Source organism: Corvus moneduloides, chromosome 26 (assembly GCF_009650955.1).
Source record: "Corvus moneduloides isolate bCorMon1 chromosome 26, bCorMon1.pri, whole genome shotgun sequence".
NCBI classification, from domain to species: Eukaryota; Metazoa; Chordata; class Aves; order Passeriformes; family Corvidae; genus Corvus; species Corvus moneduloides.
The window spans coordinates 1981242-2004628 of NC_045501.1; the positions used below are offsets into that span (position 1 = coordinate 1981242).

General features: G+C 59.8%; 1 protein-coding gene across 1 annotated transcript in view; it reads left to right on the forward strand.

The window, feature by feature from the left end:
- LASP1 (LIM and SH3 protein 1) overlaps nucleotides 1-23387 on the forward strand; it is a 31935-nt gene that overhangs the window by 5320 nt on the left and 3228 nt on the right. Inside the window, exons 3-5 of the mRNA XM_032134270.1 lie at nucleotides 14524-14608; nucleotides 19001-19108; nucleotides 22950-23106. Coding sequence (XP_031990161.1) covers nucleotides 14524-14608; nucleotides 19001-19108; nucleotides 22950-23106 — 350 coding nt within the window. The remainder of the gene's footprint in view (nucleotides 1-14523; nucleotides 14609-19000; nucleotides 19109-22949; nucleotides 23107-23387) is intronic.

Genomic DNA, 23387 nt, shown 5'->3' on the forward strand with positions numbered 1-23387 from the left:
CCCCATTTAATACTGGTATTAAGCTAGCAAATACTGGTACTAAACCAGGGGAACCCCCTCCCCAGTTAACACTGGTGTTAAAACAGGGGTCACACCCCCGTTAATACCAGTATTAAACCAGTTAACACTGGTGTTAAACCAGGGGTTGCAGTCTCAGTTAAAACTGGTATTAAACCAGTTAACACAAGTTTAAGCCAGAAGTCTTACCCCCATTTAATACTGGTATTAAACCAGGGGGAAATCCCCCAGTTAACACTGGTGTTAAACCAGTTAACAGTGGTGTTAAACCAGGGTCACACCCTCAGTTAGTACTGGTATTAAACCAGTTAACATTGGTGTTAAACCAGGAGTCACACCCTCAGTTAATACCAGTATTAAACCACTTAACACTGCTGTTAAACCAGGGTTGTACCCCCAGTTAATACTGGTATTAAACCAGTTACCATTGGTGTTAAACCAGGAGTCGCGCCATCACACCCTCAGTTAATACCGATATTAAACCAGTGAACCCTGCTGTTAAACCAGGGTCACACCCCCAGTTAATACCGGTATTAAACCTGCGTTCTCCACCTTTCAGTGCTGCTGGCCGCTCTCCAGGTCCAGCCTGAGCAGGAAAAAGGGGAGAAATTCTGAAGCAGCTCCATTGAGCTGGAGCTGGTCTTGGTCCGGGTCCCCTCCAAGGAGGAGCTCAGGGCAGTCTGTGCCCCTCCAGGGGTGTGGGGAGGGCAGGAATTCCCTTTGGGGTCGGGGTCACCTGTGCCAGGCTGGGCCAGGTGCACCCCCCCGAATTTCCGGGCGCTGCCGGGGAAAGAATCCGGAGGTAAATAAATAAACCTTGGAGGCGAAATCCTTCGGTGTGGGGGATGGAGGCAGGGCAGGGTGGAACAGAGCGGCTGCCTGGGCCCTTTTCCTCCTCCTCCTCCTCCTCCTCCTCCTCGGCCCCTTTTCCTCCTCCTCCTCCTCCTCCTCCTCCTCCTCGGCCCCTTTTCCTCCTCCTCCTCCTCCTCCTCGGCCCCTTTTCCTCCTCCTCCTCCTCCTCCTCGGCCCCTTTTCCTCCTCCTCTTCCTCCTCGGCCCCTTTTCCTCCTCCTCCTCCTCGGCCCCTTTTCCTCCTCCTCTTCCTCCTCGGCCCCTTTTCCTCCTCCTCCTCCTCGGCCCCTTTTCCTCCTCCTCCTCCTCCTCCTCGGCCCCTTTTCCTCCTCCTCCTCCTCCTCCTCGGCCCCTTTTCCTCCTCCTCCTCCTCCTCCTCGGCCCCTTTTCCTCCTCCTCTTCCTCCTCGGCCCCTTTTCCTCCTCCTCCTCTTCCTCCTCGGCCCCTTTTCCTCCTCGGCCCCTTTTTCCTGAGCTATTTTTTTCCTCTGGGCCCTATTTTTTCCTGGGCCCGTTTCTTCCTTTACACCTTTTTTTCCTGGGTCCTTTTTCCTGGGCTTTTTTTTCCTCTGGGCCCTTTTTCTTCTGGGCCTTTGCTCCCTGGCCCCCTTTTTTTTTTTCTTTTCCCTCTGGGCCCTTTCTTTTCCCGATCCCTTTTTTGTCCCTTGGGCCCTTTTTCCTGGGCCTTTCCACCTTTTCCTGAGCCATGCATGTTCCCTTCCAACCTTTTTTTTGTTATTTATTTCCTTATCAAGAAGGACCCCGAGTTGCCTTCCCCTTTCCTGGCTGGTCCCAAGCTCTGTGCACTCAAAATATTAAATATCTAAAAGGGAGATTGGAAATCCAATTTTTGTAGCTGCTCCTTATGCACTGGCAGTGCTTAGAGGGAAAATTAGGGAATATAATTAATGTAATTAATTGCTTAGCACTGGACTAGAGTGCTGTGTTCACAGGGTGCTTTAAAAATGCTGATCCTGACAACATCCCTGTGGGATTGGTGTTGGAGTCACGGAATTCCAGGATGGTTTGGGTGGGAAGGGCCCTTAAATCCCATCCAGTCCCATGGGCAGGGACACCTCCCACTATCCCAAGGTGCTCCAAGCCTCATCCAGCCTGTCCTGGGACACTGCCAGGGATGGGGCACCCTGTGCCAGGGCCTCCCCACCCTCCCAGGGAGGAATTTCTTCCCAATATCCCTAAACTGATCTAAATTTACTCTTCCTGGTTGCGTCTGAGTTACACCGAAAAGAGAAGTGCTGAGAGCAGACCTTGGCCAAACCCTCCCACTTCTGAGGTTTTTATAGGTGGTTGTTGCTGGGGTTGGGTGTTGGTGGTGACCAGGGCTTGTCCAAAGGCTGGGAATTCAGCTGGACTCAGAGGAGACTGGAAACATTCCAGGTTTGGCAGGGAATGGCGATTCCCAGGATCTCACAGTGGGTTGGGAAACAGCAAATAACTGGTTGAAAATAAATAGCTTTTTTTTTTTTTTTTTGGGAGGGGAAACTGCACCGTGTGAGCTCCAACTTTTGGGAGGAAACCGGGAACTTCTGGAATCCTGTGAGGGGGAGATGTGTGTCCTGAGGCAGCTGGGCTCTGGGTCTGGGGGATGAGGATTTGGGGCGCTGCAGGGAGCTCAGCCTGGCAGAGCTGAGCTTTCCAGAGTGTCCTGATCCAAAGCTTTCTCCCCTGGACCGTGGAACACGGGCCTGGGGTCCTGTGCCTGTGCTCTCCCTCCAGGCTGCTGGAAGGGAAGTGGGATAATAATGGGAAATTCCTGACATTCCAAGGAGTCTGCGCAACCTCGGCCCATCTCACCCCCCTCTCTCGGGGCTCCCTTTGATGCTGCTGCTGCTTTAACCCTTCCCAGCCCCTGCCCCGGGGCAGCTCTGGATGCTCGAACTGCCCGAAATCCTTTGTTCTTTCCATTTTCCTTGGCTTAAAGCTAAGGGAAGTGGGAGCAGCTGGAAGCCCTGGATTTTCCAGGGGGGAGGGGGCTGCAATGCCGGAATGTGGAAAGAAGGGAAAGCTCCAGGGTCGGATTTGGGGTCGAGTCCTTCTCAGCTGCTCCCAGGAATATCCTGGGAAACCAGAAATTCCAGGCAAGGTGTGCCTGGCTGGGGACATCCCGGGAGGAGCCCACCCTTCCCAAATTTGCTGGAGTTGGAGCGGAGGGGCAAAGTCTTCTGTGCCTGGAGAAGGGGGTGGAAAAGCAACGTTTATCCTGGCAGGGGAGAGGCTGCTTTTCCAAACATGCCTCGGCACAGGGTCCTCTCTGTTCCAGCCGTGGCCCCCTGCCAAATTCCTGAGCTCCTTTCTTCAGGAGAGCAGGAGGAAGAGGGCTGGGCTTCCTCCAGCCCCTGACATTCCCCCAGCCATAAATCCGGGAGAAGCCTTTGGGTTCCCGGTGCCGGCGTGTGGGAATTGCTTGGTGGCGGATGGGACGGTGCCCACCCCTCTCGCTGTGCCCTCCTTGGCTCCAGCTGGGCACTGGGAGGGACTGGTGGCTCCCTGGAAGTGACATTCAGGGCTGGGCTGGCCTCTTGGCCTGAGCGCTTTGAACCAAAAGTGGAAGAATCCAGGGCATTCTCAAGCTCCTCTGAATGAAAAGTCGGGAAAACCTGGATACAAGAGGCAGGCAAAACTCGTGTTCCAGGGCCCAGCTGCTCCCAAAAATCCATTTTGTAGAGGTTTTGATGTTTAATTTACTGTGCTGGAGCGGTGCTGAAGCTGAGGGAGCCAGGGAGATCCCCCCCCTCGGCTCCGTGTGCAGCACAAATCCCTCCTGGAAAATCCTGGATGAGAGTTCAAAGCTGAATATTCCATCTGGGAAGTGTTCAGAGCCATCCCTGGGCGGTGGTGCTGCCTGGAATGCCGAGGGCAGCCGGGTTGGGATGGGGAGGAGGAGCAGGATCCTGGGCAAGGGGCTCCTTCTCCGCCTCCCTCGGCCACTGGGATCGTCTGCTCTGTCTGCTCCTGGTCCTTGGAGCCAAGGGCAGGAACTCATTCCGTGGGTTTGCCTGGATTCCTGCTGGGGAACAGACGGCTCCAGGCTGGATGCATCCCTGTCCAGAGCCCTGCTCTGGCTGTGGGTACATCCCAGGGCATGGACCAGAGGGATCTGCTGTTCCTGGGATTGGGATCGGGGTTGTTTCCCTTTAGGATCAGAGGGATCTGCTGTTCCTGGGTTTGGGACTGGGGTTGTTTCCCTTTAGGATCAGAGGGATCTGCTGTTCCTGGGTTTGGGGTTGGGGTTGTTTCCCTTTAGGATCAGAGGGATTCGCTGCTGCTCCTGGGTTTGGGGTTGGGGTTGTTTCCCTTTAGGATCAGAGGGATCTGCTGCTGCTCCCAGGACTGGGATCGGGGTTGTTTCCCCGCTGGATCAGAGGGATCTGGTTCTGGGATCAGGGGTTGTTTCCCTGCTGGATCAGAGGGATCTGGTTCTGGGATCAGGGGTTGTTTCCCTGCTGGATCAGAGGGATCTGGTTCTGGGATCAGGGGTTGTTTCCCTGCTGGATCAGAGGGATCTGGTTCTGGGATCAGGGGTTGTTTCCCTGCTGGATCAGAGGGATCTGGTTCTGGGATCGGGGTTGTTTCCCTGCTGGATCAGAGGGATCTGGTTCTGGGATCAGGGGTTGTTTCCCTGCTGGATCAGAGGAGCTGGCAGGAAGTTGAAGCAGTTCCTGCTCCGAGCAGAGGCAGCCTGGGCTGACACATCCTCCTTTGTTGGGATGTGCTGCCCATCCAAACCCCCTGCTCAGCCCCACAATCCTGGAGCCACCATCCCCAAAACCCGAGGAAATCGTGCTGCTGCTCCATCTCCACATCCCCCTCACTAAACTGCCTTTTTCCCCCTCAAAAAGGGACTAAAAGGCTGCCAAAAATACCTCCTGGAGGGTGGGGGGAGTGTCAGCAGGTCCCGGCTCTCCATCTGCCCTGACTTCAGCTTTCCCTCGTGGAGCTGCTTCCCCTGCAGGGAAACCACACCCGGCACGGCCCCAAAATATCCCAGGGGATGCGGATTTGGGGCTGGGAGGGGAACCATGCCCATCACGACCCCAAAATGTCCCAGGGAATGTGGATTTGGGGCTGGGATTCCTCCCCTGGCAGGGAAACCACACCCGTCACGGCCCCAAAATTGTCCTGGGGGATGCAGATTTGGGGCTGGGATTCCTCCCCACTGAGTCAGGGCTTACCTGGCACTGTCAAACCCTTCAATCCTGCTGATGACCCCCCAAAAAACCTCGCTGGCTGTTAAAATCCTGCCTTCCCGTGATCCAGGACCTCCAGGGCAACTCCTTGCTTGGAAAAAAATCGGTGAGCGGCTCTCAGGAGGAGCAGTGATCGCTCCTGGCACCCTCCCTGCTCCATCTGGGAGCAGCCCCCCACATCCATGGGGTGATCCTGCAGCCTGGGAAGTGGGGGGCAGGAAGGAAAAGAGGAACAACTCTGCTGCTGGGATGATGTCCAGGTGTTTATCTCGGGTTTTATTTGTGTTCCGGGATCAGAGGAGCTGCCCCTGGGCTGTGGGGCTCGGAGCAGGGTGTGCTTCGTGTCCTGTGGGAAAAGGAGCCATGGAATTGATGGATTTTGGGATATGGGGCCATCCTGCAGCTCTGCTGTGCTCGGGGAAGGGTTTGCTGAGGAAGAGGAGAGGGGAAAGCTGGGATTTAATGGCTGGAATCGTTGGAGAATCCTCTTTTTCTGAAGGGCTTGGGAAGGGCTTGCTCGGGGCGCTGGCAGTGCCACGGACCTGTCACAGCTGGCACCGGTGCTCCTGGAAATCCCAAACCTTTCCTTAGGGCTGCCCTCCCTCCACCCCATTCCTGGCTGTCACCTTCCCTCTGGAGCTGTCACCTCTCCATGCCCGGCTTCTCCCAGCACTGGGAGAGGAGCTCCAACCAGTAACTCCCCAGTGAGCAGCACCAGTTTGTGGGCGAGGTGGGAAAGGGGAAATCCAGCCGTGATCCCCGCGGGAATCGCTCCTTTCCCTCCAGGGCTCACCCTGCTCAGTGCTGCTCCTTCCCAGCGGCTCCAGATGTTCTCAGCACATCTGGAGGACGCTTCCCAGCTGTTCCTGGCATGAGGAGGGGATGTGTGGAACTGAGGAGTTTCCCTCTGCCCTGGGCTGAGCTCGGAGCCGGGAGGGCGGCAGGGGCTGCCCAGCCCTGACCTGCACCTGGATGTTGATTTTTCCCAAATTTATCCGTGCCTGGGGCCAGGAAAACCCGGTGGAAGATCCTGGCTGTGCTGCCCTGTGCACTCTGCTCCCAGCAGCGGGGTCAGCACCAGCCCTGCTCTGTTTCGGGGTCACAGCCCTTTCCAGGGGTCAGTTCTGACTTCCCAGCTTGGCACCCACTTCCTCCCGCGTTCCCTTGAGATATTCCCGGTATGGATTGGAGCAGGGTATGGAAACGGGCTGGCCATCCCTTGGGAAGCTGCTGGGAGCCTTTGGGGTTGGGATTGGGACTGGGATGGGGATGGGATAAGAATGAAAATGATGGGATAGGAATGAATGGGATGGGATGGGATAAGAAAGGATGGGAGGAGATAGGATAAGATGGAAAATGATGGGATGGGATAAGAAAGGATGGGAGGGGATAGGATAAGATGGAAAATGATGGGATGGGACGGCTCCTGCTGCACCCACAGAGAGCAGAGCTGGCGAGCAAAGCCCCGTTCCCACTGCTCTCCCCCAAAACATCCCTGACCATGGGATTGGCCTTTCCTGCCCCCTCTGGCACTGGGACAAATCCTGGAGGACTCCCATCCTACAAACTCGTGCTGAGCTGGGAGCTGGGCTCCCCAGAGCCGCTTTGGGGCAGGCTGGGAGCTGCACATTTTGGCAGCTCTTCCCTGGAAAACACTGGGAGGATCCAAGCCCTTCCCTGCAGCCTGCCCCCGTTCCCGGTGGGATGGCTGCGGATCGGGGCTGCTCTCGCTGCTGACAAAGGCACAGTTTATTTTTTAAGCTCGTCCCGAGCTCCAGCAGCTCTTTGAAAGGCAGGATGTGACCTCGGAGCCTCCTGGCAGGCACAGCCAATTGCTTCCTTTGTTTAACTCTTCTCTCCCGAATCTTTCCCGGATCTTTCCCAAATCCCTGATCCAGCTGCTGGGATGTGGCTGCCACCCCTGTGAGCCGCAGAGACAGGGGATGTCGGCACTCGGGGCTGCTCCTTGATGGATCAATCTCTTTAAAGCCTCAGTGTAAGCAACACTTGGAGCTCCAGAGGTTTTTCCCCAAACACTGGCGGCTCTCACATCATCCCCGGGGATTTTTTGGCCTTGCTGGGGGATGGGACTCGGGGTTGGGTGGTGCTGGAGATGCAGGGTCTGGTCCTGGAGCTCCCAGATCCCATCAGTTGTCCCTGGAGAGCAGCTGGGCGATGCCAGGCTGCCTTCACAGGAGTTTTTGCCGGTGTTCCAGAATTTATCCTCGTTTCCAGCTTGGGAAAAGCCCCAAAGGCAGCAGCTCAAGTGCTGCCACTTGGGATGGGAGGATTTTGGGGGAAACGCTGCTTTTAGGGCAGGATTGGGATGGGATGGGGTATGAGTGCTGGGAGATTTCACCTCCATCTGGGAGTGGCATCGCTCCAAGCCCCTCTCCTGCTGCGGGGCTGGGAAGGTGGGAATTATGGATCCCATGGAAACCGAGCCACGGTGCTGCTGTGGATAGTCTGGATTTGCTTCCCGACCTCCCTATGGAAATCCCCTCCCTGATCCCTGCCTGGGGCGGTGCAGGAATCGCCAGCAGCCCCCCAAACGAGCCCTTTCTCTGTGGGGCCGCCGGGAGGATCCGCAGAGCAGCCGGATCCTTCTCCCGCGGGAGCACGGAGCCGGATGAGCTCTCATCCGCCTCGGAATTGCCGTGCTCAGCTCCTAATGCGGGAGCCAGACGGGATCTCTGGCCGGAGGAGACTCCGCTGACCTGATTTAGCAGCGCCGCAAAAGCCGCCTCGTCTGGGCCGCCGCAGCCTCCGGGGGCTCCTCTGCTGGGAGCAGGAGCCGGGCTTTTGTGGGATTTGGAGGGTTCAAGGAGCTCTTTTCCCGCTGTGGGGGTGCTGCCAGTGAGGGGTTTTTTGGCTGGCGCTGAGCACGGGGTCCCTGCGCTGTTCTGTGTGGAATCCTGGAATATCCTGGGCTGGAAGGGACCCCCAAGGATCGTGAGGCACAAACACCCCAAAATCCCACCCTGTCTCTGAGGGCGTTGTCCAAACGCTCCCAGAGCTCTGGCAGCCTCGGGGCTGTGACCGTAGGAGAATTCCAGGGGAGTTTATCCTCATTTCCAGCTTGGGAAAGTGGAAGTGCTGCTCAAGCTCAAGTGGTGCTGCTTGGGACGGGAGGTTTTTGGGGGAAACGCTGCTTTTAGGGCAGGACTGGGATGGAGGTGCGAGTCCTGGGAGATTCACCTCAGTCTGGGGAGCCTCTCTGGGGAGCCCCATCAGTGCTCGACACCCTTTGAGGGAAGAACCTCTCCCAAAATCCAGCCTGAACCTCCCTGTCCCAGCTCCTGCCCTTCCCGTGTCCTGTCCCTGTCCCGAAGCTGCCTCTCCGTGTCCCCCCATGAGGAAGCTGCAGCCCCACTGAGTGTCCCCTCGGTTTCCCCTTTTCCAGCTGGATCCAGAGGTGGCTTTTCCTCCCTTTTCCTCACCCGCCCAGGATCCTGTGGAGCTGCAGCTCAAGGAGGGGTTTTCCTGCCCCGTCCCCGGCAGGGAGCACACGGAGCCTTCGCTCCTCCATCCCTGTGGGGCCCTGGGCTCAGTGGGGCAGCGATTCCAGCAGGGATCCGGGCTCCAATCGGGCCGGGGAGGGATGGAGGGAGGGATGGATCCATGGATGGATGAAGGGATAAAGGGATGGAGGGATGGATCCATGGATGAAGGGATAAAGGGATGGAGGGATGGATTCATGGATCCATGGATGAAGGGATAAAGGGATAGAGGGGTGGATTCATGGATCCATGGATGGATCCAGGGATGGATTCATGGATCCATGGATGAATGAAGGGCTGGATGGATCCAGGGATGGATTCATGGATCCATGGATGGATAAAGGAATGGATGGATAAATGATGGATGGAGGGATGGATCCATGGCTGGATGGATGCCAGCAGTGAGGACAGACCCCGAGTGTCCCAAGCCAATCCCCCCCTGTCTCTCTGTTGGCTCTGTTCCAAGCTCTCCAAGCTCCTGCCCATCAATCCTTGGGATAATCCGTGCCTGGCTGCTGCTGGAGCAGCCGTGGGATGCTGGAGCTCCACACACCCACCCTGAGCACCGCAGCAGCACCAAACCCAACCTTCCCAACACCCACTGAAACCTGGATCCCGTCCCGCTTCCCCCTCCGGCAGGGCAAACACCCCGGCGCTCCTGCCGGAATGGGATCCTGCTGCGCCCTCACCCAGGAGCTGGGGGCACCTCGGGCAGCCCACAGGAGCTGTTCGATTCCCCGAATCCCGGTTATTCCGGGAAGTTTTGCCTGGAGAGCTGTTCCTCAGCAGCAGACTTTACACGGATGTCAGCGCGGGGCTGCGTGGGATTAATGATTTCCTCGCCGTGTGTCGGGAGAGGGGCGGATCGAGGCAGCTCCCCCCCCCGTTTATCCTCGCGTGCCTGGAGCCTGGGCAGTTTTCCTAAGAGCTTTTGGGATTCCATCTTCCCCTGGCATGGCTTTGTTCCCTGTTGGGATAAATCAGGGATTTCCTGCAGGACAGGCAGCGAAGGGCGGGTGTGTTATGGGGGGTGGGCAAAAAGCCTCTCCCTGCACGGCCTCTGAGCTCCGTGGGCACAGAATTCCTGCTCATTCCCCTTCGGGAAGCCTTTGGCACCGCTCCCTGCAGCCCGGGACTCTCTGTGCTGCTTTTGGGGTGGGTTTGGCTCGCGCTGCTTGGGGCAGGTGGAGTAAAAACCTCCCTCCCCCTCTGCTTCCCCTGCCCAAACCGATTTCTGGTGGGGGGCTCTGGGGGCCTCCTCCAGCTCTGCTCCAGCCGCGGTTTTGGCTGTGGGAGAGGGAAAACGAGGTCTGCTCCCCCCGAGACCCCCACACGAGGGGGGCTGAGCCCGTCCTCGCCCCGTTCCCACGCAGCCGCTGCCTCCCTGGGCAATCGATTCCCTCCCCGCCTCCTCATTAAGGTTTAATTTATCGCTGGCGGCTCCGGTGCTGATTCCCATGCGGGGGAGGTGGGGTTTTCCCCTCCCTGTGTGGGGCTGGGACAGCAGGAACCCCCCCCTCCTCCGGCCTGAAATTCCCTAAGGACTGAAGCGCCTCTTCCCCAGGGAGCAGCCCCCGGGAGCTGGGAGGGAACAGCGGTGCCTGATCCCGGGGGAGGATCCCGAATTCGGAATTCCCTGAGGATTGAAACGCCTCTTCCCCATGGAGCTGGGGGAAAAGCGGTGCCCGATCCCGAATTCGGAATTCCCTGAGGATTGAAACGCCTCTTCCCCATGGAGCTGGGGGGAAAGCGGTGCCCGATCCCGAATTCCCTGAGGGCTGAGATGCCTCTTCCCCAAGGAACTGGGGGGAAAGCGGTGCCCGATCCCGAATTCCGAATTCCCTGAGGGCTGAAACGCCTCTTCCCCATGGAGCTGGGGGAAAAGCGGTGCCCGATCCCGAATTCGGAATTCCCTGAGGATTGAAACGCCTCTTCCCCAAGGAGCTGGGGGGAAAGCGGTGCCCGATCCCGAATTCGGAATTCCCTGAGGACTGAAACGCCTCTTCCCCATGGAGCTGGGGGAAAAGCGGTGCCCGATCCCGCGGGAGGATCCCGAATCCGTGCCGTTCATCCCACGCCCGGCGCACAGGGATCCCTCCTGCATGTTCACTCAGGGCTGAGCAAAAGCTGCCTCAAATCCTTGGGAGATTTCCTCAAAATCCAAAGGAAACCTAATTCCAGCTTCATCCCTGGCTGTCTCCTGCTCTCCCAGGCCGGGACACAGCGTTGTGTTCATTCCAGCCGGGCTGCTTGTTGTTTTCCAGGTTATTTTTATTTTTCCCTCCTCCTCCTCCTCCCGCGGTTTTCCAGCTTCCCTGAGCTCCACAGGGATGGAATCCCGTGCTTCCCAGCCCTCGCCGTGGCTGGGGCTTCCCTCCTCTCGCATCCAGAGGTGGCTGCTGGGACCTGATCTCCTCCCGAGTGTTATCAGCATGCCCGGGGCAGGGATGCGGTTGCCATGGCAATGGGACGATCCCGGCTGGCAGCGCCGTGGATGCTCCGGGAGCTCCGGGCTGTGGCTGAGCTGCTCCAGAGGAGCCTTTGCCCTTCCTGGGCCGTGTCCCGCTTTCCCTGGGGAATGTTCACATCGGGAATATCGGTAAAAAGCGCTGGGAAAACCTTGTGGGTCTGTAAAAACCCCGGGCGGAGGTGACGGGAATCGCCGCACGGGGCTGGGAATGCTCTGTGCCTTCCCAGGGGGAATTCGTGATCTGGGATCTCCCAAAATCCCGGGATGGTTTGGGTTGGAAGGGACCCCAAAGCCCAGCCAGGGCCACCTTCCCCAGCCCTGCTCGCTCAGGGGTGGAGCTGCCGGGGCTCCCAAAGTGGCTTCGTTTCCTCTGACCTTGCTCCGAGCCAGGCTCTGCCTCCCCAGGAGCTCAGGGAAGGGCTCCAGGATTCCAGGAAGGGCTCCAGGAGCAGGAATTCGGGCAAGAGACAAGCTCAGGGCCGGCCCCCAGAGCCCAGGGGTTGCTCTTAGTGGATTAATTGATTAATTAAACCCCGGCTCTGCCAGGAGCTCCTCACGGCACCTGGGAGAACACAAAATGCTGCTGGTGTTGGATCCTCTGGAATTCCAGAATCGCCAGCATTGGAAAAGCCCTCGGAGGGCAGAGTCCAGCCATTCTCCCAGCAGTGCTCTGCACCCTAATGTGGGTGTCCCACGTGGTTTTGGACACTTCCAGCGATTTATTCCACCCCTTCCCTGTCCCAGTGCCTGCCCGCCCTTCCAGTGAATGAATTTTCCCTGAAATCCCACCCTAAACCTCCCCTGGCGTGACCTGAGGCCCCTCCACCTTGTCCCCTGCAGTGTCCTGATCCTCCTGGCGAGCTCGGGAGCCTCCCAGACAATCAGATCTTACCACGATTGGGGTTTCACTGCAGGAATTTCTGTGCAGCAGCCACAGGCTGGGGGCAGCAGCCACAGGCTGGGGGCAGCCCCTGCCTCGGCACTGCATCCCAGCAGGAATCCTTGGCACACCGGAGGTGCTGGGAAGGAGCCGGAGCGCCCGGTGTTATCTCCCCTCTAATCAGATGAATCCAAACGGGGATTATCCCGATCCCCCGAGCAGTCAGTGATCTGGTGTTTGGGTAAAACTGACTCTCATCCTTCCCAACCCCGCTGCCGGCTGGGTTTGGGTTTGTTTGGGGCTGCAGCCCAGTGGGGGCCTGGTTGGGGCTGCTCCAGAGCTTTTCCCATCCCTCTGGAACCCTGGGGGTGACTCCCAGCTCCCAGAGCAGCTGGGATGGTGGGGATGGGACAGTGGGACAACGGGATGGGACAGTGGGAACAAGCTGGGACAGTGGGAGGTGTCCCTGCCGTGGCAGGGGGTGGCACTGGATGGGATTTAAGGTCCTTCCCAACCCGTTCCATGACTCTGTGAGGGAAATGTGGGAGCTGGAGCAGCCCAGTTGGAATGGCAGCCCTGGAGCAGGGATCAGCATTGTGGGGGAGCCCTCGGATCCCCAAAAAACCAACGGGACCTCGCTGTCCTCCACAGTTCTGTGCTCAGGGGGCTCAGCCCAGGTCACCTCTAAGGAGGGGACACTGGGATGGCTTTGCCAGGGAAGTTATCCCAGGTTTTGCATGGATTTGGGGGTGGAGCAGCACCAGGCGTGGTCACCGTGGTCAGGATGGGAGCAGCGCTGTCCCTGTGCCCCCTGCACCGGGGATTTACTCCCCTGCAGTCGGTTTGGGGGATTCCGGAGCAATCCCAGTTTGGGAATTCTGCTTTAAGGCTCTGACAGAGCAACCCGGGACCCTTTCCCAAAGGCCTTTTCCCCTCCGTGCCCCTTTCCCAAAGATGTTTCCCCTCTGTGCCCTTTTCCCCTCCGTGCCCCTTTCCCAAAGGGGTTTTCCCCTCCGTGCCCCTTTCCCAAATGTGTTTACCCTCCGTGCCCCTTTCCCAAAGGCCTTTTCCCCTCCGTGCCCCTTTCCCAAAGGCCTTTTCCCCTCCGTGCCCCTTTCCCAAAGGGGTTTCCCCTCCGTGCCCCTTTCCCAAAGGCCTTTTCCCCTCCGTGCCCCTTTCCCAAAGGCATTTCCCCTCCGTGCCCCTTTCCCAAATGTGTGTTTCCCCTCCGTGCCCCTTTCCCAAAGGCATTTCCCCTCCGTGCCCCTTTCCCAAATGTGTGTTCCCCTCCGTGCCCCTTTCCCAAAGGGGTTTCCCCTCCGTGCCCCTTTCCCAAATGTGTGTTCCCCTCCGTGCCCCTTTCCCAAAGGGGTTTCCCCTCCGTGCCCCTTTCCCAAATGTGTTTCCCCTCCATGCCCCTTTCCCAAATGTGTTTCCCCTCCGTGCCCCTCTCCCATCTGCGCCGCAGCCCGGGAGCTGCTCGGGCCGTGCTGGGTGTCAGTGCCAGCCCACAGCCACCATCTGCTCCGGCTCAGGTTTCCTCCCGAGGCTTTTCCTGGGAATTGTGGGGTGTGGAGGGCTCTGCCTCCGTGGCAGCCGGGCTGGAAATGCTCCTCTCGCTCCAGCTGGGGGATCGGATCCGGTGGGAGCATCCTCCGGGATGCAGGGCCTGCGGGTGAAGCTCCTTAGTTGGGGCCGACTTTTCCACTTCTTGGCAGCTGAGAGACCCCAAATCCAGCAGCCCTTTGGGGTCAGGGCAGGCCCAGCTGGGGGTTTGCCTACTGAACCCTCCCTGTTATCCAGGGATTCACCTCCTGCTCTGCTCCACGTCTCCTGGAGCTGGGAATGGCCCCGGGAAGTTTGGGCAGGGCTGAAAGCAGCCTCCAGCTGGAGCCCTGGATATTTCCTTTCTCCCAGAACTCCCCCTGAGTCTCTTCCCAAATTCCTGACCCCGTTCCTGTGGTTGTTCCCGTTATCCTGGTGCAGTTTGTGCTGGGATCAGGATATTCTGCCACACCGGGAACCACAGCGTGAGGCTGCCATGGCCAAAACTTCGGTCAGGGAGAGCTCAGACCCTGCAGAGCCGAGGGCCTGGGAGCAGAGCCAGCAGCTTCTCCTGGGATAACGGGGCCCTGGGGGCAGCTTGGGGCTGTGGAAAGCTCTGTCCTGAAATCCTGGAATGGCTTTGTCCCCCAGGGGAAAACGCTGCTCCTGCCCTTTTGGGATAAATCCGACACTGGGAGAGAGCCCAGGGAGAAAAGGGCTGGCTGGGGAGGTGTTGGGCACAGGGGAGAAATCCCATTGTTGGAGAAACCCCATTGTCCGGGCAATCCCACATCCCAAACCGGAGCTGCCAAACCCTCCGTGCATGTGTCGTCCCCAGCTCCAGCTCCTCCAGAGAACGCTTGGATGTGGCCCCCTGGGGACACCAGTTTGGGGTGACACGGCCGTGCTGGTTGGGCTGGACGATGCTGGAGGGCTTTTCCAGCCTGAATGGTTCCATCATTCCGTGATTCCGCGTGCTGGGAATTCCGGAGCAGCCGGGCGGGTGGGGCCAGGGGACGGCGGTGGCGTTAACGGTGTCCTTCCCTCGGCAGACACTACCCGAAGCAATCCTTCACCATGGTGGCAGACACGCCCGAGAACCTGCGCCTAAAGCAGCAGAGTGAGCTCCAGAGCCAGGTGAGCCCCTCAAATTCCCGAATTCCCACGGGAAAAACCCACGCACGGACATTCCCCGCTGTGTTTCTGTCTCTGAGGGTCCTGCGTTTTGGGGTTTCTCTGCGTGTTTGACTTTTGGGAGGTTCCTGAATTCGTGTTGAGCACGGGGACCTCCAGCCCTGACAATTCCGTGATTCTCTGGGTGCTTCCCAAATCCCTCCCAAGCTCTGGTGCTTCCCAAGCCCTCACCCCGGGAAGGCAGAGGCGGGTTTGGGCTTTCGGGTGCAGGTCCCTCCTCTCAGGTCCCACCTGTGTTTGCTGTTCCCTTCATCCCTGGCACCTCCCAGAGGTGAGAATCCGCCTCTCCCAGGCCCAGCTGGATTCCCAGCTGGATTCCAGGTGGGGAAAGGCAGGATCCTCACCTGGACAGGTGTGCACCCTCCAACCTCAAACCTCGCAGGGCTTGGGCGCCCTGGGAGGCGGGAAGGAACAGATGGAGGGATAAGGAGTGGCACAGGGAAGGATTCCAGGTTTTAGTGGGAAGAGGCTGCTGTCCAGGCTTGTCCTGGTTCATCCCCTGGAGGTGGCCCTGGCTCAGCAAAGTCCCTGCTGCTGGCTCAGGGTGAGGGCTGGGCTCCCAGGGACTGTCCCCTGGGGTGATCCTGGCGTTCCTTTTGCTCCAGAACCCTGGGAGCAGGGATGGGAGCAGGAATTCTGCAGGAAAACTGCTGGAAATGCAGGAATGGCCATTGAGAAGGGGCTGGAGCACCAGGAGGAGCTGGGAAAGGGGCTCAGCCTGGGGAAAAGGAGCCTCAGGAGGGAGCTTCCCAATCCCTACAATTCCCTGGAAGGAGCCAGGTGGGGGTCAGGCTTTTCCCCAGATGAACAGGATGGGAGGGAACGGCCTCAGGCTTTTCCAGCTGAGGAAAAGCCGGGAGACTCCAGCGCCGGAGCAGCGGCATCTCCGTGGTTGCCATGGAAAAGCCACGGTGTCCCCTTGTCCCTGTCACGGACACAAATCCAGCCTCGGGCTGGGCTCAGCTCTGAGCCTGAGCCTGGGATCTGCTGGGCCACTCCCAGGGGGGAGAGCTGGGGCAAAAGCTGAGCTTTGGTGACCCCACGGTGGCCCCGGCCCCGCCGGCTCTGCCGCAGGTGAGGCTCCTCCTCCTCCTCCTCCTCCTCCTCCTCCTCCTCCTCCTCCTCCTCCTCCTCCTCCTGGATGCATTCCCAAGGAATCTGCTGCCCAGCTCCTGACACTCTCAGGCTAATGGGAAGAGAAGGAAGGTCACAGCATCCTTCACAGGGCAGCAGGGCGGGATCTGATCCTGAAAAAACACTGATCCCAAAAAAACCTGAGAGCAGCACGGAAAATCCCAGGCTGTCCTCCCTCTGGCCAGCACAGCCAGCAGGCCTCGCTGGCAGCACCCTGGGCTGTCCTACTGCCTCTTTTCCAAGGAAAAAAGGGAATTAAACAGGCTCCCGGGGCAGTTCCACAGCCTGAGCTCTGCTGGGAGACGCTGGCTCCAGACAGGATCGCCTCTGGATGTGTTTTTTTCCGGCACAGCGAGCTGGGAGCACACGTGAGCAGGGCTGTGACATCAAAGCTCAGACCACGGCTGCAGCGCAGCCTCTCAGCAGAGCCAGATCCCAGAAAAACATGGAATTTTTAGTGCTGGAGGAGCCCTCTGAGATCAGAGTCCAGCGCTGCTGCATTCACCATTAACCCACGTCCCCAGGTGCCACCTCCACGTGGTTTTGGGGACACTTCCAGGGACAGTGACCCCAGCACTGCCCTGGGCAGCCCCTCCCAATGCTTGACAGCCCTTCCAGGGACCGATTTTTCCCTGCTATCCAACCTAAACCTTCCCGGGATTTTCGGGGCGGGATGGGTCCCAAACACGCTCCAGGATTAGGATCTTAACCTGTTTCTGCCTTTGTTCTGCCTCCAAAGGGAGTCAGAGCTCCAAACATTTGCGTTTCTCGGAGCAGTCCAGCTGCTCTGCTTTATGGACAAACCCCGAGCTGAGCCCTGGGCATGGAATTGGTCATTCCAGGCCTGCCAGGGGGGTCTGGAGTTCTGTGGATGGACTGGAGGAACTGGAGCCATGGGCTGGGACAGGGAAAGGCTCCTGGAGACGGAGCAGCCTGGCAGGAGGCTCCGATTGCCACCTCCAGGGCCACCCACGGGGCTCATCCCAGCAAACCGCGCCGGGACGGGCAGGGATGGCGAAAGCCGTAGGAAAATCCCGCCTGGAGTAAGGTCAGGGTTGTGGGAACAGTCACTTCCCACCTTCGGCCAGGGGCTGACACCAACCCCAGGCCCGGCTGGAGCCGTGGCCCTGCGGAGCAGCCCGGAGCGGGCTCCCCTCGGCGGGAAAAGGGAATTCCCTGCGTCGGTGTCCGGAGCCCCTGGAGCTGCTGGGGGTCGTTCCCAGGCCAGGGCAGCGATGTCCCCGGGCCACTCCTCGGGAGCCAGGCTCTGCTGGGTCCCTGGGTGTGATCCCGAGGAGGTCGATTCCCTGTTGCCTCCAGCAGGAACACCCAGTGGGACTGGGACAGCGGGGGGGTCACCAGAGCTGTGGTTTGGGGTGCACAGGGATGGGTGACAGGGGATGGGGTGACAGGGACGGGGTGCTGGACACCCACAGGGATGGGACGAGGTGCTGGGCACCTTCAGAAAGGGGGTGACAGGCATGGGACACTGGGCACCTTCAGGTACAGGGTGACAGGAACGGGGTGGCAGGAACAGGGTGGCAGGAACAGGGTGGCAGACACGGGGTGACAGGGATGGGGTGACAGGGATGGGGTGGCAGGGACAGGGTGGCAGGAACGGGGTGGCAGGGATGGGGTGACAGGGATGGGGTGACAGGGATGGGGTGGCAGGGATGGGGTGACAGGGATGGGGTGGCACGAACAGGGTGGCAGGAACGGGGTGGCAGGGACAGGGTGGCTGCCAGGGCTGAGCCGCAGCGCTTCCGTATCACTCTCTGTCTCCTCTATTTGTGTCCCTGAGGAGGCGTCTCCCATTCCGGTCACGGGAAGCCGCAGGATAATGATGTCCCGTGTGGCCAAAAGCATCCCCAAAGTGACAGCTCGGTGCCCACGGGCTGCTTTTCCGAGCCCATGGGTGGCAGGGAAATTGCAGGTTCCCGTCCTGTGGCTCCTTTTCCGAGCGGGAATTTGGGCACGGCCCTTCCTGCCGGAGGCTCCCGTGCGTGGGTGGCAGCTGCCGCTCCTGTCCCTGCTGTGCCAGCTCCTCTGGGAGCTGTCACCTCGGTGCTGGTGGCAGCACGGGGAGGGTTTGATGTGCCAGGGCCGTGATGTGGGAAGGGTTTTTCCGGCTCCCTTTGGATAACGCGTGGATGAGCGCGGCGTCACGCTGCTTCCCGGCACGGAGGGCGCAGATTCCCTGGGAAAATGGATTGTGGAGCCCATTTTATTACTGATACATTATCCTCATCATCATCATCATCATCATCATCATCATCATCATTATCATGGTGGCTTTTTAGGGCTGAATTCCTGTATCCTGAAAAACCGAGGGAGCTGGAGCAGGGTGGGATTTAGGAGGGTGAAAATGTGGGATTTCTCAGAGGATCTGCCTGCCCGTGGGATCGGCGTCTCGCTCGGTGATTCCTTGTCCTTCCAGCCTGGAATTCTCCCAGCTCAGCAGCTCTGTGTGGTGCTGCCCTGTCCCCTGCCCCAAGCAGCGTGGGGACAGCATCCCACGCTCCAGAGGGAAGCGTGTCCTTCATGGAAAACATCGTGGATGGACGGCAAACCACAGCCCCTGCCGGGCTGGCACTGGGCAAACTGGGGCTGGTGGCTCACGCAGCTCCTCCTGACCCTGTCCCGGTGTCACTGGGTTTGTGTCACCGCTTCTTTGTCACCGGTTTTGTGTCACAGCTCCTTTGGCTCCCCATCCCCGCTGGTCAAACCCCTGGATTCTCCTTCCCCCGTCTGGGAAATTCAAATTATTCTTCAGCCCAGAGAGCGAAATTTTGTTTTTCTTGCTTCAAAATGGAGCTTTCTGCCCCAAAACGAGCCCGTGTTTGTGCTGTGGTGGGGTCAGAGCCCCACGTGCGCTCATTAAGCCGTGGCTCATTAACCCTTTGCTTCCCGATGTCACACCACAGTCAGAAACCAGCAGGAATTGGTTGCTGACCGGTGCCCCACAGGAATCTGCACTCAAACCCGAGTGACCCCAACTCCTGCCGGAAGGGAACCGGGCTCTGCGGGCTCGGGGAAGTTGTTTGGGTGCTGGCAAAGCCCTTTTGCCATCCCTGGCTGCGCTGGGGGGCTCCTGAGCGAGGCTGAGGCCGTGCCTGGCAGCGAGGGGCTGCTGCTGCACCCAGCTCTGCGCTCTCCCGCTTTTCCCGGCGTTTCAATCCCGTTTTCCTGCTGTGCCCCCAGATCCGCTACAAGGAGGAGTTCGAGAAGAACAAGGGCAAAGGCTTCAGCGTGGTGGCCGACACCCCCGAGCTGCAGAGGATCAAAAAGACTCAGGATCAGATCAGCAACGTGAGTGGCTCCTCGTCCCCCCGCTGTGACATTGCCGTGACCTCCCCGGGGCCGGGGGGAGCCGGGGAGGGGACAGCTGCTGGCAAACAGCCTGGGATCACGGAATCCCGGAATCCTGGGCGGGAATAATTCTCCAGCCTGTTTGCCCGGGCACCTCCTGCCCCTCTCCCGGCTCCTCCATGTCCAGAGATCCGAGATGCTCGAGGTGACTGAGAGAGGGAAGGAGGGAGCAGCAGAATTCGTGGAGCAGGGGCAGCTCCACCCGCCCCTGGCTGCCACCAAAAGCCGCAGCGTGGGCAGCTCTTGGATTCCTGGAATATCCTGAGCTGCAGGGAGCCCACAGGGATCCCCAATCCCAATTCCTGTCCCTGCGCTCGTTTGGGCTTTGCTGGGCCCTGAGGAGCTCAGTCCCTCTCCTGCTCTCTCTGTGTGTGTGTGTGGATGTCAGGTGGATGCCGGAGCGTTGCCATGGAGAAGTGGGAGGATGCTCAGGGATGCACAGGAATGCTCAGGGATGGACAGGGATGGACAGGGATGCAGGAGGATGCTTGGAGATGCTTGGGAATGCTCAGGGATGGACAGGGATGAAGGAGGATGCTCAGGGATGCACAGGGATGGACAGGAACACTCAGGGATGCCCAGGGATGGACAGGGATGGACAGGGATGCTCAGGGACACTCAGGGATGGACAGGGATGCCCAGGGATGGACAGAGATGCTCAGGGATGGACAGGAACACTCAGGGATGGACAGGGATGGACAGGGATGGACAGGAACACTCAGGGATGCCCAGGGATGGACAGGGATGCTCAGGGATGCTCAGGGACACTCAGGGATGGACAGGGATGGACAGGGATGGACAGGAACACTCAGGGATGCCCAGGGATGGACAGAGATGCTCAGGGATGGACAGGAACACTCAGGGATGGACAGGGATGGACAGGGATGGACAGGAACACTCAGGGATGCCCAGGGATGGACAGGGATGCTCAGGGATGGACAGGAGCACTCTGGGACACTCAGGGATGCCCAGGGACACTCGGGGATGGACAGGGATGGACAGGGATGGACAGGAACACTCAGGGATGCCCAGGGATGCTCAGGGATGCACAAGGATGGACAGGAGCACTCTGGGACACTCAGGGATGCCCAGGGACACTCGGGGATGGACAGGGATGATCAGGGACACTCAGGGATGCCCAGGGACACTCGGGGATGGACAGGGATGCCCAGGGACACTCAGGGATGCCCAGGGACACTCGGGGATGCCCAGGGACACTCGGGGATGGACAGGGATGATCAGGGACACTCAGGGATGCCCAGGGACACTCAGGGATGCCCAGGGACACTCGGGGATGGACAGGGATGCCCAGGGACACTCAGGGATGGACAGGGATGATCAGGGACACTCAGGGATGCCCAGGGACACTCGGGGATGGACAGGGATGCCCAGGGACACTCAGGGATGCCCAGGGACACTCAGGGATGCTCAGGGATGATCAGGGACACTCAGGGATGCCCAGGGACACTCAGGGATGCCCAGGGATGCCCAGGGACACTCAGGGATGGACAGGGATGATCAGGGACACTCAGGGATGCCCAGGGACACTCGGGGATGGACAGGGATGCCCAGGGACACTCAGGGATGCCCAGGGATGCTCGTCCAGCTGCAGCACCGGGAGTGGCGGGCCTGGCTGCGCCTGCCCAAAATCTCCCACACAGGGAGCTCATTCCCCTTCGGCTGCCGGGAAAAGCCAGGAGTGTTCCTCGGGAAAGGACAGGGCTGGATTCTCCCTGCTCTGTCACCCCTCTGCCACGAGAAACCTCCTGGGGTCCACGAGCCGGTGGTGCCTGAGCTGCTCCTGCTTTTCTATCCATGACATTCCCTGGGGACACAGAGCGTGGCTGGGAGCTGCTGGCTGCTTCGGGGAAGGGCTCTGGAATGCAGGGAGACAGTGCTGCAGTGGGAGCCCACACAAAAACCCAGGAAGCCCCAGCAGGGCGCGAGGGGGGGATGTTTGTTCCCTGCTTTCCTGCTCCCATTGTGCAGCTCCCTGGCACCCCTCGGGACGTGATGGACGCACCAAACTCCAGGGCTGGGCAAGGCTTGGGAATGGGATCCAAGCTGGGAGATTTTCCCTGGGGCAGCTCTGAGCTGGCAGCTCCCCCGGAGAGGGGCTGGGGGCTGGATTTGGGGCGGATCCGGGGGGGTTTGGGGACATTAAATGACAGAGCAGAGAGCTGAGCCCGGCCCTGGTGGCTCTGCCGGGCCCCCTCACCCTCTCCCAGCCGATTCCAGCAGCTTCCCAGTGTCTGGCTGCCAGCCTGGGGTGGCCGTGACCCACTTCGGAGAGACACAGAAACCAACCCTGTCCCTGCTGAGCGGCTGCCATTCCCGATCCAGGGGCAGCAACCGGGGCAGGGAAGGTGGGGCCCAGCCCGGGCGTGCCCCAAAACGCCCTCGGGGCGGGGGGACAGGCGGGGAAACCCTGCTGGGAATGGAGCTGGGCACAGCCTGAGCCCGGCCTGGGGCTCATCCCGAGCCTGGCCCTGTCCCTGGGGCTGTTTTAGGGCTGATCCCGAGGCTGTTCCCGGGGCTGTCCCTGCTCCTGTCCCTGTTCCCGAGGCTGTTCCCGAGACTGTCCTCGTTCCCGGGGCTGTTCCCGAGGCTGTTCCTGCTCCTGTCCCTGTTCCCGAGGCTGTTCCTGCTCCTGTCCCTGATCCCAGGGCTGTCCCTGATCCCAGGGCTGTTCCCGAGGCTGTTCCCGAGGCTGTTCCTGCTCCTGTCCCCGTTCCCGGGGCTCTTCCCGGCGCTGTTCCTGCTCCTGTCCCTGTCCCTGCTCCTGTCCCTGTTCCCGGGGCTGTCCCTGCTCCTGTCCCCGCTCCTGTCCCCGTTCCTGAGGCTGTTCCTGCTCCTGTCCCTGCTCCTGTCCCTGTCCCTGCTCCTGCCCCTGTCCCTGCTCCTGTCCCCGCTCCTGTCCCTGTTCCCGGGACTCTCCCTGCTCCTGTCCCCGCTCCTGTCCCCGTTCCCGAGGCTGTTCCCAGCCTCCTGAGGTTCCCCAGAGCAGCCAGGGCAGGGCAGGGGGTGCTGCCCGCGGGGTTCTCTCTGCTCCAGGCCGTGCCCGTGCCCAGCTCCCGGTGCCCTCCAGTCCATCCCTGTTTAACCGGGTGACATTCCCGAGCTCCGGGTGCTTCCCGGTGGGAATGCACTCATTAACAGCAGGGGGTTAATTGTTAATTTTCACCCTCACGCCCCCCGTGGCTGGGTTAACCTTTCCCTGCTGCCTGCCCTGGCGTCCCCTCTGTCCCCCTGGCACTGGGGGTTGCACACCAAAATTCCTAAAGGGGATTTTGCTCCGTGTTCCCGTGGTTTGGGAGGTGCATCTGGGGTTGGATCTCATCCTGGAAAAATTCCTTATCCCGCCCTCGGGACACTGAAACCTCCTCGTGTCTGTGCCGCAAAGTGCTCAGGGGGTGTGGGGGAAGGAGCCCCCCAGGACTGCGGGAGTGGCAAAGCCGAGCCCTGGCTGGTGGAAAGGACAGAGCTGGGATGAGGTGAAGGATCCTGGAATCCTCCAGGCTGGAAAAGGAGTCCGGCATTAACTCAGCACTGCCCTGTGACCCATGTCACCAACCCCTGTCCCCAGTGCCACATCCACGTGGTTGTTTAACACTTCAGCGACGGTGACTCCACTGGGCAGCCCCAATCCCCCTTTTAGGAAGGAATTTTCCCGAATTTCCAATCCAAACCTCTCCTGAGGCCGTTCCCTTGTCCCATCCCTTGTTCCTGGGGAGAAGCTGCTCCGGGGCCGAGCTCTGACCTCTCCCACCCCACCCTGCAGATCAAGTACCACGAGGAGTTCGAGCGGAGCCGGATGGGCCCCAGCCCCAGCGAGGGCTCCGAGCCCGAGCGCCGGAATTCCCAGGAGAGCAGCAGCTACCGGAGAGGGGCAGAGCAGCAGCACCAGCCCCTGCACCACGGCCAGCCCGGCGCCCCAGGTGAGGCAGGGCAGCCTCAGGAGGGGCTTTTCCACATCCCCCACATCCCCCAGTTCAGGGATCCCCCCTTCCCTCCAATCCCAGCTCATGGATCCACCCTTTGCTCCAATCCCAGTTCAGGATCCCTCCTTCCCTCCCAGTTCATGGATCCCCCCATCCCTTCATGGATCCCCCCTTCCCTCCAATCCCAGTTCATGGATCCCCCCATCCCTTCATGGATCCCCCCTTCCCTCCAATCCCAGCTCATGGATCCCCCTTCCCTCCAATCCCAGCTCATGGAT